Consider the following 14,946-nt stretch of genomic DNA (forward strand, 5'->3'; position numbering starts at 1 on the left):
TTGATACTGTTAAAACTTTTTTATCATAACGTGGAAATTTTGGGGTTAAGTTTTAAAATAATGACATATTAAAAATAATGTTAATTTAAAAATAATAACTAAATAAATGTAAATTAAATAAATAAATACAAAAGTAATTTAGGTTTTTGAAACTATTGACAAAAATAGGTTAGGTCAAAGGAGGGGTCAAAACTCGCATACAATGGACGCTACTTCCGTGCAACGTGTATTGTCTATGTGGCGGGTGAGGTGTTATTGACGTGGTTGGAAGTCGCAGCCGATGCACGCGACTCCCACGTAAATCGCAGCCAACGCACGCGACTTCCACACATTTTTCTTTTTTTTTTTTTCCGCTGAAGTTCCAAACATTTTTCACCTTTTTTTAGTGAGTTTTCATATATATTTTTTATTATTACTTTTATTAATATTGCAAAATTAATTTTATTAATATTGAATTTTCATATTTTTTTTTATTGTTACTTTTATTAATATTGCAGAATGTATTTTATTAATATTGCGAAATTTTTAATTAAGATGCAATTAATTATTTTAATTTTTGTTATTATATTTTAAATTTTGATTAAAATGTGATTAAAGTTTAAAGTTTTAAAATTAAACTAAAAGTTACTTTTGGATAAAAGTTTTAAAACATATTCGATACAAAAACCTGTCTTAAACTTTTAAACATATTACAAAACATAGATAATCATGTACCACATTGTCGTGGCCTTCTTACGCGACGTCCACGACGAGGTTCTTGTTGAACAGGTGATGGGTCAGGTTGAAGAGCTGAAGTAGATGCAGTGTCTAAATGAACTCCTGGTGTAGGAATCATTAAAAAATGTGATTGTATAAGAGTATTCATAATCTGTTCATCTCCTATAGCATCTTCATTTTGTTCCTGAACTTATTCAGCTTCTTGTGCTTCTTCTTGAACTTCTTCATTTGGCTGTGCTTGATTGCGCCTACGACGAGGACGCCTCATTTCGAAGTTTGAAGCTACTCTTGGATAAACTGAATTTGATTCAGTTTTGTTAATGCAAGTATCACACATTGTTTTTAATACAGCTAGATTTCTCTTGTATTGCAAAATCTTGTACGTTGCTAATAAAAGAATCCTATAATTGATATAATAATTATTAATATTATATTTGATTTAAATATTGTAATTAAAAAATATAAGAAATATAATACTAACCATGTAACCGTGATAAGTAGATTCACGTGTGATATACTTTCTTGTAATAGAATCATACCACTGTTGATAATCATCTGACACGACCGGCATATCTGTCGCATCACTAAATGCACACCGTTCACGACGCTGACGCCATAGTGATATATATGCTGCATGTTGACGTTGTCAATTGTGATCATGTTTTCCTCGTAGGTCGATCTAATGTAGACTCGTGTCAATATTACAATATGATGGTTTATTCTGTAAAACCCAAATTGTCGCAACACTCGATTCGGTAGATGCCACTCAATAATATGAAAACATATAAGAGGGCTTGAAGTCAACCAAATATCTCGCCCATTATGACAATATTCAGGTAATAGAGTCATAATGTCGTGATTGTACGGTGTCCAGATAATCTGAAATCATTAATAAATAAGAATTAATATTATTATTAAGTTAATTATAATTATTTATTTCTAAGTAATATACCTCGTTGGGCTTAAGTCGATCAAAACATGTTCGATATTGAACCAACATGTTCGTAGATTGTTCAGAAGCTATCAAAACTCTATTCCATCTGCATTATGTAAAACTTATTCAGTTACATATAACTTAAAAAATCACATATAAATAAATGAAAATTAATGTACCGTGCACTGAGAGGACGTCTAGCATATTGTTCAGGAGTAAGTACATGGTGTTGTGGAGCAATTGTAGGAAACCTATCCCACGCCCACACTTGTAAAAGTATCAACGGACCTGCTATATCCAGGGCATCAGCTCGACTAGCCCGATAGAGTTCTCGATATAACCATGCAAGGCATGCACTACCCCATGAATATCGTCCAGCTTCCTCGAAATCAATCAGTAGCGGAAGGAACATGAGATGAACTAATGTGTTAGATTTATCGTAAAATAAAAATCCACCGATAAGCTGCATAATATATGCTCGTGTGTATCTCTGTATCGTAACCTCATCAGCATCTTGTGGTAATTCAATGAATTGTGCCGCTAGCCAAGGAATACTCAACCTAGATCCCTTAAGTTGAGGAGGTCGTACTCCCAGTAAGTCCTCACATAGCTGGGCTCAATCGTATTGCAAGGATCCTGTAATGGGTTCTCCATCAATAGGTAGCCCTAACTGCACAGCAACATCTTGTAGTGTAATAGTACACTCTCCACCAGGCATGTGAAACGAGTGAATTTCCTACCTCCATCGCTCCACTAGTGCAGTAATAAGATGCCAATCTAACTGAGTAAAACCTATCTGTGAAACCCCCAAAATCCAGACTGTTGTAGATATGACACTATACGATTATCTAGCCTAATGTTATGAGATACTACGACCTTTCTTCTTCGACATTGCAAAACTATGGTAGATCTATCATCCCAGGGTTCCGTTATAAATTAAATATAGTATACCCACAGCATATTTTTTTGTTTTACGCCCCGTAATTCTTCCTCAGCCAGGCTTGGGCAGAATAGCAGAGCAAGTACAAGTATTAGTAGAATAGCAAAAATGTGTTCCTCGTCATTAATATGTTTGCTCGCGGTAATTGTGACCTCTCGGGAGAATCGATGACTGCATCTTTGATGCACTTGCTAGTACTAGTACATCTGATAATTCTTAATTGGCTAGTTGTAAATAGACCCAGACTGTGGAACAAAGGATTATCCCGGACCTACACCGAGGTATTAACGGTGATTATTCGAGATGGGCTTGAAAAAGGACCCGCGAGAAGCCTTTTGCACCAAGCTAGTGAACGATGTGATCGTTGTAAGTATAGCTGATGCGAATCCAAAGGTCCTAGATCCATAATTAATGCTGAAATATAATAAGACAAATAACACAATTATAATCAAAGTTCATTGCAAATAACATGACATAAAGTTGAAGGGATGTGAATCCCGGAGCGGAAGCGGACTTTCGTTGCTGATTTTCGGGATACAAAATCGAATTTTACAGAGGGAAAATACAGGGGAAACCATTACCTTTGAAGAACGTTTCTTCAAATTTTTCCCAACGAACACCACCAAAATATCTTCCTTGCTATCCTCTTGGGTTACGAGAACCGTGCTTGTGGGAGCACCTTGTTTGGAATGAGAGGGAGAGTTTGAGAGAGAGAGCTTGAAAGAGAAATTGGCAGTCCCTTTTTTCTGTTCTGTTTTGTTTGTAACCTTCTTCTTCTGCTTCTCCAACACTTGGAGAAGAAGAAGGATGACGTGGGGTAACTCCCCACGTCACAACACCTCCCACTCGCCTGCAAAAATTGCAAGGGAGTTAATATTAATAATAATATTATTAATATTATTAATATTAATATTAATATATATATATAATAATAATAATAATAATTAAAAAATATATATAATAATATATATATATAATAATTAATATATATAAAAAATTAATTAATCAAATTAATTATTAATCCAGTTAATAATTAATAAATATATATATATACATAAATAATTAACACTTAATTATTTATTATAAAATTAGAATTATATTCTAAAACATTTATCTCGTATAACCTATAGTTTTAATGTACATCTTATGCACATTATTTTTAACCTATAGTTTTAATATGAATCTCATTCATATTAATTTTATTTGAATCTCATTCAAATAATATCTCTCATAATATATAGTTTTAATTTACAATTAACTATATAATGTATCAATATACATATAATCCCTTAAGGAATTTGAACAATTCAAATTCTTCCAAAAATTTGATCCTCGTTTTACCCGTTATTAGATAGCAGGGGGAACTAATGGACCTACAGATCCGAAGCTCCAACGATGCAAGATTAATCGGTCAAACTCATTGACCGAGTTAATCTAGATTCGTTAACTACGGATCATTCCACTAAAGACCCGCAGCTGCACTTTTCTCACTGCAGAATGTTTTCGTGTCCATGGATATACGACTATTAATGACGAGTCAATCCTTCACGAGTGTTCGTAACTCAAGTTGGGTCAAATTACCGTTTTACCCCTGAGTTACATCTTACTCCTTAAACACCACTGCTCCTCTAATGAACAACCCGGTTATGGTTCAACCAATAACCGGAAGTCCCTCTCGGCCAATGAGAGGGTGGGGCCCCTTATTCAAGTCTCGGAGTCAGCATTTAAGGGAACACTCATCTACTCCCCTAAAGTCGGGGAGGAGTGAATTCCATCTTGTGAAGTTAGGTTCCCAGCTCTCCACTCGGTCTCGTCCCCAAAATGGTAGGAATGTTGAATCGGCGACTCGGGCCACTCTCACCTATACAGATCAAAGAACGAGCCCTCACGGGCAGGAGTCCATAACTCACTCAGGATTGAGAATGAGTTGCCTGGTCATCCTAAGAAATGTCAATCTATTAGTTAACGGTGTTACATCTAAAGATTGCCTATTTCGCAGTCCGGTCTTATACAAACTCATTGTATAGGATACCCCTACTCGCATGTCTCCACACGAACGACCTGGATCGAGTCGTCTGTAACCTTTACAGAGCAGGCCGTATCCATAGTATTGCCAGGATAAGGTACCCAGCCTTATCCATATACTATAGACCCTTTAGGTTATTCACGGGACATTATCCATTCATATATCAGGGGTATATCAAATATATACCTTGTATATCAACTATATACCCAGTATATATACTGTCCCGATTACATAAAAAATAACCTTGGATGTTTTGTTTATTGGATTTTGGACAATGCAAAGCTATGATTCAACAACAAATTTATTGAATAAAACTTTATTAAATAGACATTTGTTTTTACAAAATACAAACTACGAGTTTAGGGCAACACACCCAACAAAAGTATAGTACATTAAAATTCCAAATATATAACTATTACAAAGCAAAAAATGATTCAATAAAGCATAGTGTATTACAAAGCACGAATCCGGGTAAGTGATAAAATATAAGGTATTACAAAACAACAATCCCACACTAATTGAGAACGATATCACCACATATGCTTCAACCTGTACATAGAAAATATAGAATTTATTTCAATATTAATAGATTTGTAACAGTATGTTAAAAAAATAATTAAAGAAATCCATCTTAATCACCCATTTGTCTCGAAGATGAAACGCCAGAGTTGCGAGTTGGACATGTACGTTTGTTATGTCCTTCTTTTTTGCATATTCCACAATGAACTTTCGTACCCGTCTCTCGTCAATCTATCTCATTGTGAATGCGAGAAGTTTTTGGGCATCCATGTTCCCTCAGCAAATTTGAGTTCGGATGAATACCATCAAACTTCACTTCTGGCCAATAGTTTCTATGTTGTATAGGGTAGAATCGAGATGCATAACAAAGTTGGTACCGTGACAATTCGTAATACTTCTCGACATAAGGCAAATATGGCAAGTGAACATGATTGCAGACTGCAATTACATGAGAACACCGTATCTTGAAAGATTGTCACTTGTTACAAGTACATGTATTGTTCTTCAAGCAAACTACTTGAGTATGTTGGCCTTTGTAAGAAGATAACATATCTATTCCTGTTTCGATTTGAAAAGTTTGTGTCTCTCGATCAATAGAAGTCACTAAATGTGCTGTCGCTCTTTTCTCCCACCTCCTCAATTTATTTAAAGCATATTTTGTATACTTTTCACCCCGATCCACTGCTTCACTGATATCATCTCTACGTTTCTGGAAATAAGTAATAGTCTTAAAAAACGTAAACTTCACCAATGCAGTAATTGACAACATTCTAACTCATTTGAAAACACCATTAATACACTCTGCTAGATTTGTTGTCATCTATCCATATCGAAACCCTTGATCGTGTGCTTGTGTCAATTTTTTAATATTTATATGAGTGAAAAAATCAATACAATCTGGATTCAATTGTTGTAACTCCCTCATATATCTTTCAAATTTACGCTTTTGGTGTTGACACCCAGCACGATACACCAACTCTTTTAAGGGCTTCGAATTATATTTTTTGTTGAAATTGCTAGCCATATGACGGAGACAAAATCGATGATGTGCTCTTGGTTCACTCTAGCCATTTTCCTTATTTTTCACAACCGCCAAAATACCTCTATGACGATCAGAAATTAAACAAATTCCATCTCGATCGGTAACCAAATTTCGCAAGGCACACAAAAACCACGACCAACTAGAAGTATTTTCCTCTTCCACAATAGCAAAAGCAATAAGGAATATATGTCCATCTGCATCAATTGTGGTGGCAATAAGTAATTTTCCCTTATACTTGCCATACAGATGTGTACCATCAATCTGGATTAATGGTCTACAATGTTTAAATCCTTCAATTGCAGGACCAAATGACCAAAACACTCGCCCAAAGATAAGATGTCCAGGATTATGCGAAGGTATCAAGTCCCAGAGTACTCGAGTGTCGACATTGTAATGCACTATGGGAGCTCTTCATATGATTTTTCCCAATCTCCAAAAACTTTAATTAGTGCTTTTCGTTTAGCTTGCCACATACGTCTGTAGTTCACACAATATCCAAAATCCGTTTTTATGACTTCTTGTAATGAAGCTACAGACGTACTAGGATCACGTCTTACAATATTCTGAATTTCATTGCACATAAAATTTGAGTCCAATTGTGAGTGATCCTGTGTAAGCTCGGCATATAAACATGAATGAACCTCCTCAAGTACACTGATTTCAAACATCCCATGAGATTTACATCGACGAGCACGAAGTCTCCACTTGCAACCATCATTCCACTGTTTGCATTTTACATACCACATATCTTGATTCGATTCAATTAAAACAAATTGATAATGTTGTGCAATACAATATTTCTTGACAGCAAGTTGTAGTTCTTCTTTGGTTCTAAATTTTGACCCTATACGTATGTTATCCACACTCATTTCTAGAGACATCGACCCTTCTTCCAACTTTGAACCTTCTTCACATATAGAGTCTACAGTCTCAAAATCTATTTCAGTAAACATCGGTGAAGGTGCTTCCTCATTCGGGAGTGGAGGATTCAAATTTACTGGAATGTTCAAACACAATTTAGTTCCAAACAATTCATCCACTTCCACCTCAATATCAGAAGCGGATCCATTTCCAGGTTCAAGTATCACAATTTCATCACAATCTAATGACATAACTGTACAATATTTATAACTATGTTAACGAATTATTTAAAAAAAAAACATACAACAATATTCATAACATATAACATAAATCTAAAAAAGTTAAACCATAATCCAATGTTAATCCATCTATGTCTAAATTAAATAATTCATGACAAAAAATATATATACAAACAAAGAATGACATACAAACAAAATAAAATTAATAAAAAAAGACAAATAAATACAAACAAACAAAAAAATTAATTAAAAAAAAGACATATAAATACAAACAAACAAAAACAATTAATATAAAAAACGTATACAAACAAAACAAAATTAATAAAAAAAATACACATACAAACAAAACAAACTAATATAAAAACATTTACCAACAAAATCAACTTAAAAAAAAAAAAAAAAATTTTACCGGCAGCGGTCGACGTACGGTCACGACGGCGGCAGCTCCAATGGAGGCGGAGGAAGAGGCGGCAATGGAAGAGGCGACAGCGATGGAGGAGGCGGCGGAGCTCACACGGCGGCAATGGAGGATGAGGGAGGGGGGACCATGGAAGAAAGAAAGAAAAAATAAAAATGGGAGAGGGGGTCACGGGTGGGGACAATTTTGTCCCCACCGACACCCTAGCAAGTCGCAACCTAGGCTGCGACTTCCTTCTGAGACGTGGCTCCACGTGGAGCCACGTCAAACCGAAGTCGTTCAGTTAAATCACGGCCTATGGCCGCGATTTCGTTCTAATTCGCGCACAACGGCCGCGATTTCTAGAATATGTTTTGATCCTACCCTACTTTTGTCATTTGTTTTTAAAAAGTAATTATTTAAACTTTTTGTTAAAATTTTGTCAATGACCGAGATTTATTCTCCTAAAAAAAAAACGATACGATATTTATAACAAGAATTAATCATTATCTAATTAAGCATCAACTGCTGTTAAGGTTTTAAATCTCCACGTCATTTTATAGAAATATTGATGATTATTTTTGAAAAATTTATAAAAAATTTAAATTAACACATATGTATTATTTTATTTCACTTTTTAAATGAGTTAAAAAAATATTAATTAGTAATACTATATCTGATGTTTTTTTTTTTAATATATTTTTGATACTGTTAAAAACTTTTTTATCATAACGTGGAAATTTTGAAGTGAGGAGAGTTTAATATTTGAGGAAAACAATTAAAACTTTATTTATATTAACAGAGAACGAGTAGATCACCAAGTGACCGCATAGCGCAGTGGATTAGCGCGTTTGACTTCGGATCAAAAGGTCGTGGGTTCGACTCCCACTGTGGTCGAACAAATAATATTCTTTTTTTTTCTTTCTTTTTGTCCAATAAAAAGGGAAAAAAAACTTAAATGAGGCAAAAAAATCAGAATCAGAAACTGAACAAGAAGAAGAACAACAAAGGCAGGTTCTATCAACAAAAGCAAGGAAATGGAAGCTGCAGCAGACGAGTTTGTATACAGAATCAGTACATCCAAGGAGTGGGAAGAGTCGCGGAGCGCTGGTCATATCTATGGCGGAGAATTCGACAACGTCTCTGGATTCATTCATCTCAGTAACCTCAATCAGGTTCTATCTCTTATTTAATCCGAATCTCTATTTTCCTGTCGCCATAGAACATCATTCCTCTTTCCACCGACAATGCTACATTCTATCGACGATATAGGAATCCTCATTTCATCTTGCGATGTGATTGATTGTTATTTAGGGTAAACTTTGTCCTCGTTCGTAAATTTTGGTTGACTATATTACAAGTATGCATTAACTTTTTGCTTGCCGACACGAATCGGTTGCGTCAACTTGAAGTTGAAATCTAATTTAGAGACCTTGACTATGGTTTCACCGACATACAATATCAGGCTTTCGCCCTTAAGTCTTTGAAAACCTTCGATTATGAGAGAACTAAAGGTTGAACGAGAAATGATAAGATTATTTAACAGTGAGATCTGGAAACTGGTTTATGTTTGCAGGTCCAGCCAACTTTGCAGAATTTCTTCCAGAATACCAAGGAGGAATTGTATCTCCTTCAGATTGAGACCAAAAAGGTAGAAGAACACATTTTTCTCTCTCTCTCGTGACTGCAAGGGAGAACATAAGTTTCATGTGATTTTGTACTTCTCCTGATCTTTACATGTGTATACTGTATGGTTTTGATATGATGATCAACTATTACAATGAAAAGTTTAATGAAGACTGCACTTTGAAAAGTATGTTTGTGGGATCCAGCTTGTCCACATCCACGAAACACAATGGATATAGATGTTGACAAATTATATGTTTAACCAAATAACATTGGTTTAAGGCCCTGGTTATACTCGAAGGAACAATCTATGGCTTGTGCGGAAAATGTGTTGAAGAATGTTTTCTAATACTTGCTCCCAAGGGGCAGTCCAGTTGGCAAAGGGCTTGGAGTCTGTTGGTTATACTAGCTCAAAAGTCGAATCTTTTGGAGTTTAATACCAAAAATCTTTTATGTTTTCCGAGTCCGGGCCTGGGATGGGCACGGGTACCCTTGGGTATATGGGAGCAAAGCTCCGATTCCCAGTTCTAAAAAAAAAGAAGAATGTTTTGTAATGCTTAAGTGGCTTCTTGTATATTTGGAAGTTAGGTTTGTAGTTATTTGGTTTGACCTATGTGAATAATGCATTTAACTCAGTTCATCAATTAGTAGAAATTAGTTGTATGCAATTCATCCATGTAGAATAAGGTGATTTCAGACCTTTTTTAGTCTATTATTTTTCTAAAAAAATTATTATCACAGGGATGTTGTAAAGCTTTCTATCCGCCTATTTTTTTTTCCATTCTCCATGTTCTTACATTGCGCTTCTCTATACTTGATATTACATGAGCTTTTTTCTTTGCAGCTTGGTGATGGATTGATTTATGAACTTGTGGATGGTTCCAATAGCTTCCCTCATTTCTATGGTCCTTCTCGAAGCTTCAGCCCTATCCCAATAGATGCAGTAACCAAAGCAGAGAAACTAACTCTTTCTGGTGGTCGATATGCTTGTAGTTTTCTCGAATAGCTTTAGTTGGCCATTCCAAATTTGTATTGTATCACCAAGCCAAGTCCTGCTCAAGGTTCTAGGCTGGCTGCATAAGCCAAGCGCCTACAACACTGCAGCTTGTTTTTGTTTTAATTTGTAAAGTACATTGGAACCCTTGGTGTAATTGTAGAAAAAATTCCAGGGATCTCGATGCTGTGAATCTTCTGGGTAGTGACCTGTTGTAATTGATTCGTTCTATTACAGCATTCGTGTCCAAGAGCCATGCTTCAGGATATTGCATTGTCAATGCTTCATTCATCAGGACAAATTGGGAATAAAAATGATCACTTGAGATTGTGGAGAAGACATCAATATTTTGTGTCAAGTTATTATTTTACCGTTTATATCTTTCATTTCTTTAAGAAAAAGAGAAGTGAAAAGGATATACTTTGAAATTGGATTTTTCAAGTTAATCTGAATTTCAGAGACTCTTGTACACTTTATTGTATATCTCCATGTTACTCAGGTGCTCATGTTCTCTTAGAATATAATGATGTCATGGACGATATTCTTATTTGTAGGAATCCCTTTCCACTTGCGTTCCTTATATATTTTATTGAGAAAATTTCCAGGTAGCTTTTACTGGGCAACTGACATGGGGGATGTACTGGTATGTCTGCTATTTCAGTATGATATCTTAATGGCATTATTATATTTCAACATGATGTTTATGTGATATTTTTTTAAATGATATGAAGTTGCTATAGATGGCTTTAATCTCTGTACTGTATGGACAAAACTGAGGTTCTTGTCTGAATTTAAGAAAACATGACAATTTTGTGAATAATATAGTAAAATACGATATTCAGGATAAGATTCATCTCACTCACTCACTCATAGTTTGTCTCTCTATTTTTTTCCTGGGATCTGTCAATCACGGACTACCATAAGGAATAGTGCGAGCCTAGAACCAAACAAAATAATTAAACAATATTCAACAGCTTTTTGTGTTTTCTCACTTCTGTTTGAAGACAGGATTTGCAGTTTGTCTTCATGTTCTCCAGTCTGCTACAAGTTAAAGCTTTCACCAACTTGACTTAGAACCAGAGAAATTGCCCCATGTCGGACAGAAACTGTAGTTTCTCGGAAAGTAATGCCCTCTCCCTCTTCTCTCTCTCTCTTAAAATGTTTGTATTTGAGGGATTATATGGATCTTGAAATTTTGCCTTCTGGTCAGTTGGATGGATGAAAATTGAGGCTGTTTTTTCATTTTTTTTATTGGGCTGAATCTTATGTATCATGAAAGATATAAAAAGATCAAATAAGATATTTTAGAACTTCTAAATTTGTCTTCTTGTGAATTTAAGAGGCTTCGGCTGCTTAAAAAAACTAGCTAAGTCATAAGGAAATCTCAAGCAAATCACATGGAACAACTGGGCTCTTTAGTACCCACTAGTCAGTACATATGACATTGTCTGTTCGTTCTTTAGTCCTTGTGATCATTTGTTACCATAAACAAGCGGTTTAATGAATCTGATTACAGAAATGGCTGAAAAGAATAGAAAGTCTTTTCCTTTTTCCTTGTTTGTCATCTTCTTCCTACTTTCTCTGCCTGATCCTCTTCGTGTTCATTCCCAGTGCAGCCGAAAGCCGGTTATTTTCAACTTCGGGGACTCGAATTCCGATACAGGTGGCTACTCTGAGGGACTTGGACTCAGATTTGGACCCCCAAATGGCCACACATTCTTCCACAAACCATCAGGAAGATTATGTGATGGACGTCTAATGATTGATTTTCTATGTACGTACTCTGATCCAACAGAACAAAATCTCTTATATGTGTAACAGAATGTCTTGAATCTTGATTTTCTTACTAAAGTTCATTTTCTTCAACAGGTGAAAGTGTGAGTTCTGATTATCTGACCCCATATCTTCGATCTGTGGGCTCAAATTTCACTGATGGAGCTAACTTTGCAATATCTGGTTCATCCACTCTGCCAAGGAATCATCCATTTAATTTGAACGTTCAAGTTCTGCAATTCCTTCAATTTCAATCATGCTCCCTTGAGCTTATTTCGAAAGGTAAGTATATTCTTCAACATGACACATTTTTACCTGATAACCCAATAGTTTTAATGTATCCATTTGAATCTCTTCAATCTACCATTTACTAAGGTTTCTAAACCAAGTTGATTGATATAGGCTATAAAGACTTGGTTGATGTGGAGGGATTCAAGAATGCACTTTACACGATCGACATTGGACAAAATGATCTTGCTGGTTCATTCACTTACCTGTCTTATCCGCAAGTCATCCAGAGAATCCCGTCTTTTGTTTCTGAGATTAGAGATGCCATATGGGTTAGTCTTCCTTCAATTTTTATGCTGTTAAATTTTTACTACACGTAAAAGCTTAACTTAATAAGTAATGATAAATCTTTCATTTTATTCCAAACACTCTACCTCACGTCTGGACTCAAATATTAGCACGAGGCTAACTCTTGATTATTAATTATATGAAAGAAATGACATTATAGATGCTTGAAGTTAGGATCTCATGTTTTAATAACATACTAAAGTGTTTTGTCATGCCTTTTTAATGTGCTTATAGTTGGTCTCTGGTTTAAATTTTGGAGTAAAAAGTACATAGGACTGATTAAAACTTAAAAAAGTATTTTTAGAAATTTTCGATGATCAACCGTCATGTGAAAAATTCTAAAAACAGAGAAAAAAGTGCTTAAAGTGTTTTCAGGAAGAGTATTTAACTCGTTTTCTTGCGTGAATGTTTCACTTAAAAAGACGTCTTTCAAAAGGCATGTCAAACACACACTAAATAAATGCATCTTTTGATCCGGATATTCTCAACCTATACAAACAATTGATTCTTGTGTTTTTGCTTCTGCAACTTCCCCATAATTGCTTTCCAATCCAAATGTAGATTATATATCAACATGGAGGAAGAAACTTTTGGGTACACAACACAGGGCCATTGGGATGTATGCCTCAAAAGCTTGCTACAACAGCTGCAAATGCTAGTGACATTGACAATCATGGCTGCCTACAAGCCCTCAACAATGCTGCAAAAGAATTCAACGCTCAGTTGAAAGCTGCATGTGGAGAACTAAGATCCGCTTTGACGAACGTCGATGTCTATGCCATCAAATACAACCTCATTGCCAATTCCGCATCGAACGGTAATGCCATCATCATCATCATATTACCTTCAAACAAGAACTCTGTCCAATCATCTTGACTTGAGTTGCCTCCTAAACATTGTGCAGGGTTCGAGAATCCATTGATGGTTGGAGCCAATGTAGATTGGAAAGGATCGATTATTCTCCCACTAGTACTGAATGCAGACTCAGAAGCAACTGTGGATACTGGAATAGCTAAAATATCTCGTGCAATTTTACTAAGAACCTTGTATCTAGAAGAATTGTCCTTCCACCAATCTAAGATATCAAAATTCTTCTCACGCTTTACACGAGGCTCCAATATATAAATATCCACCTCTGTATCCACACTTTGAGTATCATCATCCATGTCATCAATACAACGAAAAGCATCTGAAGCGGACAAACATGACGAACTACTCCTTGAAGCAAACAAAGAAGATGAACTACTCCTTGTAGCAGACAAGCTATATTCATTAAATAATCCTCTCAAAACATCTTCCACCTTCCTCACTATGACACTTGCCACATCACCCCCTAATAATTGATTCAAACAGTAAACCAAAGATTTCATCTTATAACGAGGGTCTAAAACAAAAGCAACATACAATAAGTTATTCGATTTTTCACTACTCCCCCAATACTTATCATATTTGCTTTGCATTTTCGCCGCCATTTCACGAAGAAGTGCATTGTCATTTTCACTCTCACGTGAATACTATCTTATGCAATTTTGAATAACACTAATTTCATGGAAGACAATATTGGAAGTAACATAAAGAGACCCTGAAAGCCTACACGTCACTTCATAAAATACAGATAAGAATTTGATAAATATCCGAGCAACTTCCCAATCTTTTTTAACCGGTTTATCCTCACTCATGTATGTCGTGTCATAGTCTTCTAACCTCTCAAATGCCTTTTCAAACTTTTCAGCTGCATCAAGCATCAAATATGTAGAGTTCCATCGAGTTGGAATATTATGTTCTCCTCTTCAATACACTTCTTAAATTTACTAAGTCGAGCAGGAGAAGATCTAACAAACCTAACAGCATTTCGAATTCTAGCAACCGACTCATGCACATCTTTTATTCCATCACATACAATCAAATTCAAGATATGTGCACAACACCTCACATGTAAGAAGTCACCCTTCAACACCAACCCATGATTAAAACGCTTAACTAGATAGGCAATGGCGGTATCATTTGATGAAGCGTTATCAACTGTCAATGTCAAAACCTTTTCAATCCCCCACTGCTTCAAACATTTCTCAACTTCCCTTCCTATAGTCTCTCATTTATGATTCTCGACCTGAGAAAAATTAATAATTCTTTTATGCAAATTCCAATTATTATCAATGAAGTGTGCAGTCAGAACCATATAATTAATATTCTGAATTGATGTCCAAGTATCGGTCCTAAGTGAGACCCTATACCCTTGTTCCACAAAAGTGTCCTTCAAACTTTGTTTCGTACTAGCATATATACCTAAAATATCTCTAGC

General features: G+C 35.4%; 2 protein-coding genes, 1 non-coding gene and 1 pseudogene across 9 annotated transcripts; 3 read left to right on the top strand and 1 right to left on the bottom strand.

The window, feature by feature from the left end:
* Positions 1 to 907: 907 nt before the first annotated feature.
* LOC148209847 (serine/threonine-protein phosphatase 7 long form homolog) lies at positions 908 to 2,997 on the bottom strand (annotated as a pseudogene).
* A 5,501-nt stretch (positions 2,998 to 8,498) lies between these two features.
* TRNAR-UCG (transfer RNA arginine (anticodon UCG)) lies at positions 8,499 to 8,572 on the top strand. The gene has a single exon. It is a non-coding gene; the product is annotated as a tRNA-Arg (tRNA).
* Positions 8,573 to 8,630: 58 nt separating this feature from the next.
* On the top strand, positions 8,631 to 10,640 carry LOC111023838 (dihydroorotate dehydrogenase). The gene is made up of 3 exons (XM_022301319.2): positions 8,631 to 8,850; positions 9,252 to 9,326; positions 10,146 to 10,640. Exons 1-3 carry the CDS (start codon positions 8,713 to 8,715, stop codon positions 10,305 to 10,307), a joined length of 375 nt encoding a protein of 124 aa, XP_022157011.1. The 5' UTR covers positions 8,631 to 8,712; the 3' UTR covers positions 10,308 to 10,640.
* A 139-nt stretch (positions 10,641 to 10,779) lies between these two features.
* On the top strand, positions 10,780 to 13,788 carry LOC148209848 (GDSL esterase/lipase At1g09390-like). Of its 7 annotated transcripts, none has more exons than XM_088128207.1 (7): positions 10,780 to 10,938; positions 11,304 to 11,418; positions 11,907 to 12,069; positions 12,165 to 12,350; positions 12,471 to 12,628; positions 13,206 to 13,461; positions 13,549 to 13,788. In XM_088128207.1, exons 3-7 carry the CDS (start codon positions 12,054 to 12,056, stop codon positions 13,767 to 13,769), a joined length of 837 nt encoding a protein of 278 aa, XP_087984333.1. In that variant the 5' UTR covers positions 10,780 to 10,938; positions 11,304 to 11,418; positions 11,907 to 12,053; the 3' UTR covers positions 13,770 to 13,788. The 7 variants fall into 7 exon arrangements, with proteins under 7 accessions (XP_087984333.1, XP_087984335.1, XP_087984332.1 ...); XM_088128209.1 differs by having other exon boundaries at positions 11,912 to 12,069; XM_088128206.1 differs by having other exon boundaries at positions 10,780 to 11,418.
* Positions 13,789 to 14,946: the final 1,158 nt, after the last annotated feature.

The sequence above is a fragment of the Momordica charantia genome (assembly GCF_013281855.1).
Source record: "Momordica charantia cultivar OHB3-1 chromosome 8 unlocalized genomic scaffold, Mcharantia_2.0 BLBB01000008.1, whole genome shotgun sequence".
NCBI lineage: Eukaryota > Viridiplantae > Streptophyta > Magnoliopsida > Cucurbitales > Cucurbitaceae > Momordica > Momordica charantia.

Excerpts from the sequence above, each read along its gene's own strand:
- LOC111023838 (XM_022301319.2), top strand. The coding sequence starts at position 8,713 with ATGGAAGCTGCAGCAGACGAGTTTGTATACAGAATCAGTACATCCAAG. Across the intron at positions 8,851-9,251 it reads ATCTCAGTAACCTCAATCAG|GTCCAGCCAACTTTGCAGAA; the intron begins GTTCTATCTCTT and ends TTATGTTTGCAG. Across the intron at positions 9,327-10,145 it reads TTCAGATTGAGACCAAAAAG|CTTGGTGATGGATTGATTTA; the intron begins GTAGAAGAACAC and ends TTTTCTTTGCAG.
- LOC148209848 (XM_088128205.1), top strand. The coding sequence starts at position 11,796 with ATGAATCTGATTACAGAAATGGCTGAAAAGAATAGAAAGTCTTTTCCT. Across the intron at positions 12,629-13,205 it reads AGATTAGAGATGCCATATGG|ATTATATATCAACATGGAGG; the intron begins GTTAGTCTTCCT and ends ATCCAAATGTAG. Across the intron at positions 13,462-13,548 it reads TGCCAATTCCGCATCGAACG|GGTTCGAGAATCCATTGATG; the intron begins GTAATGCCATCA and ends AACATTGTGCAG.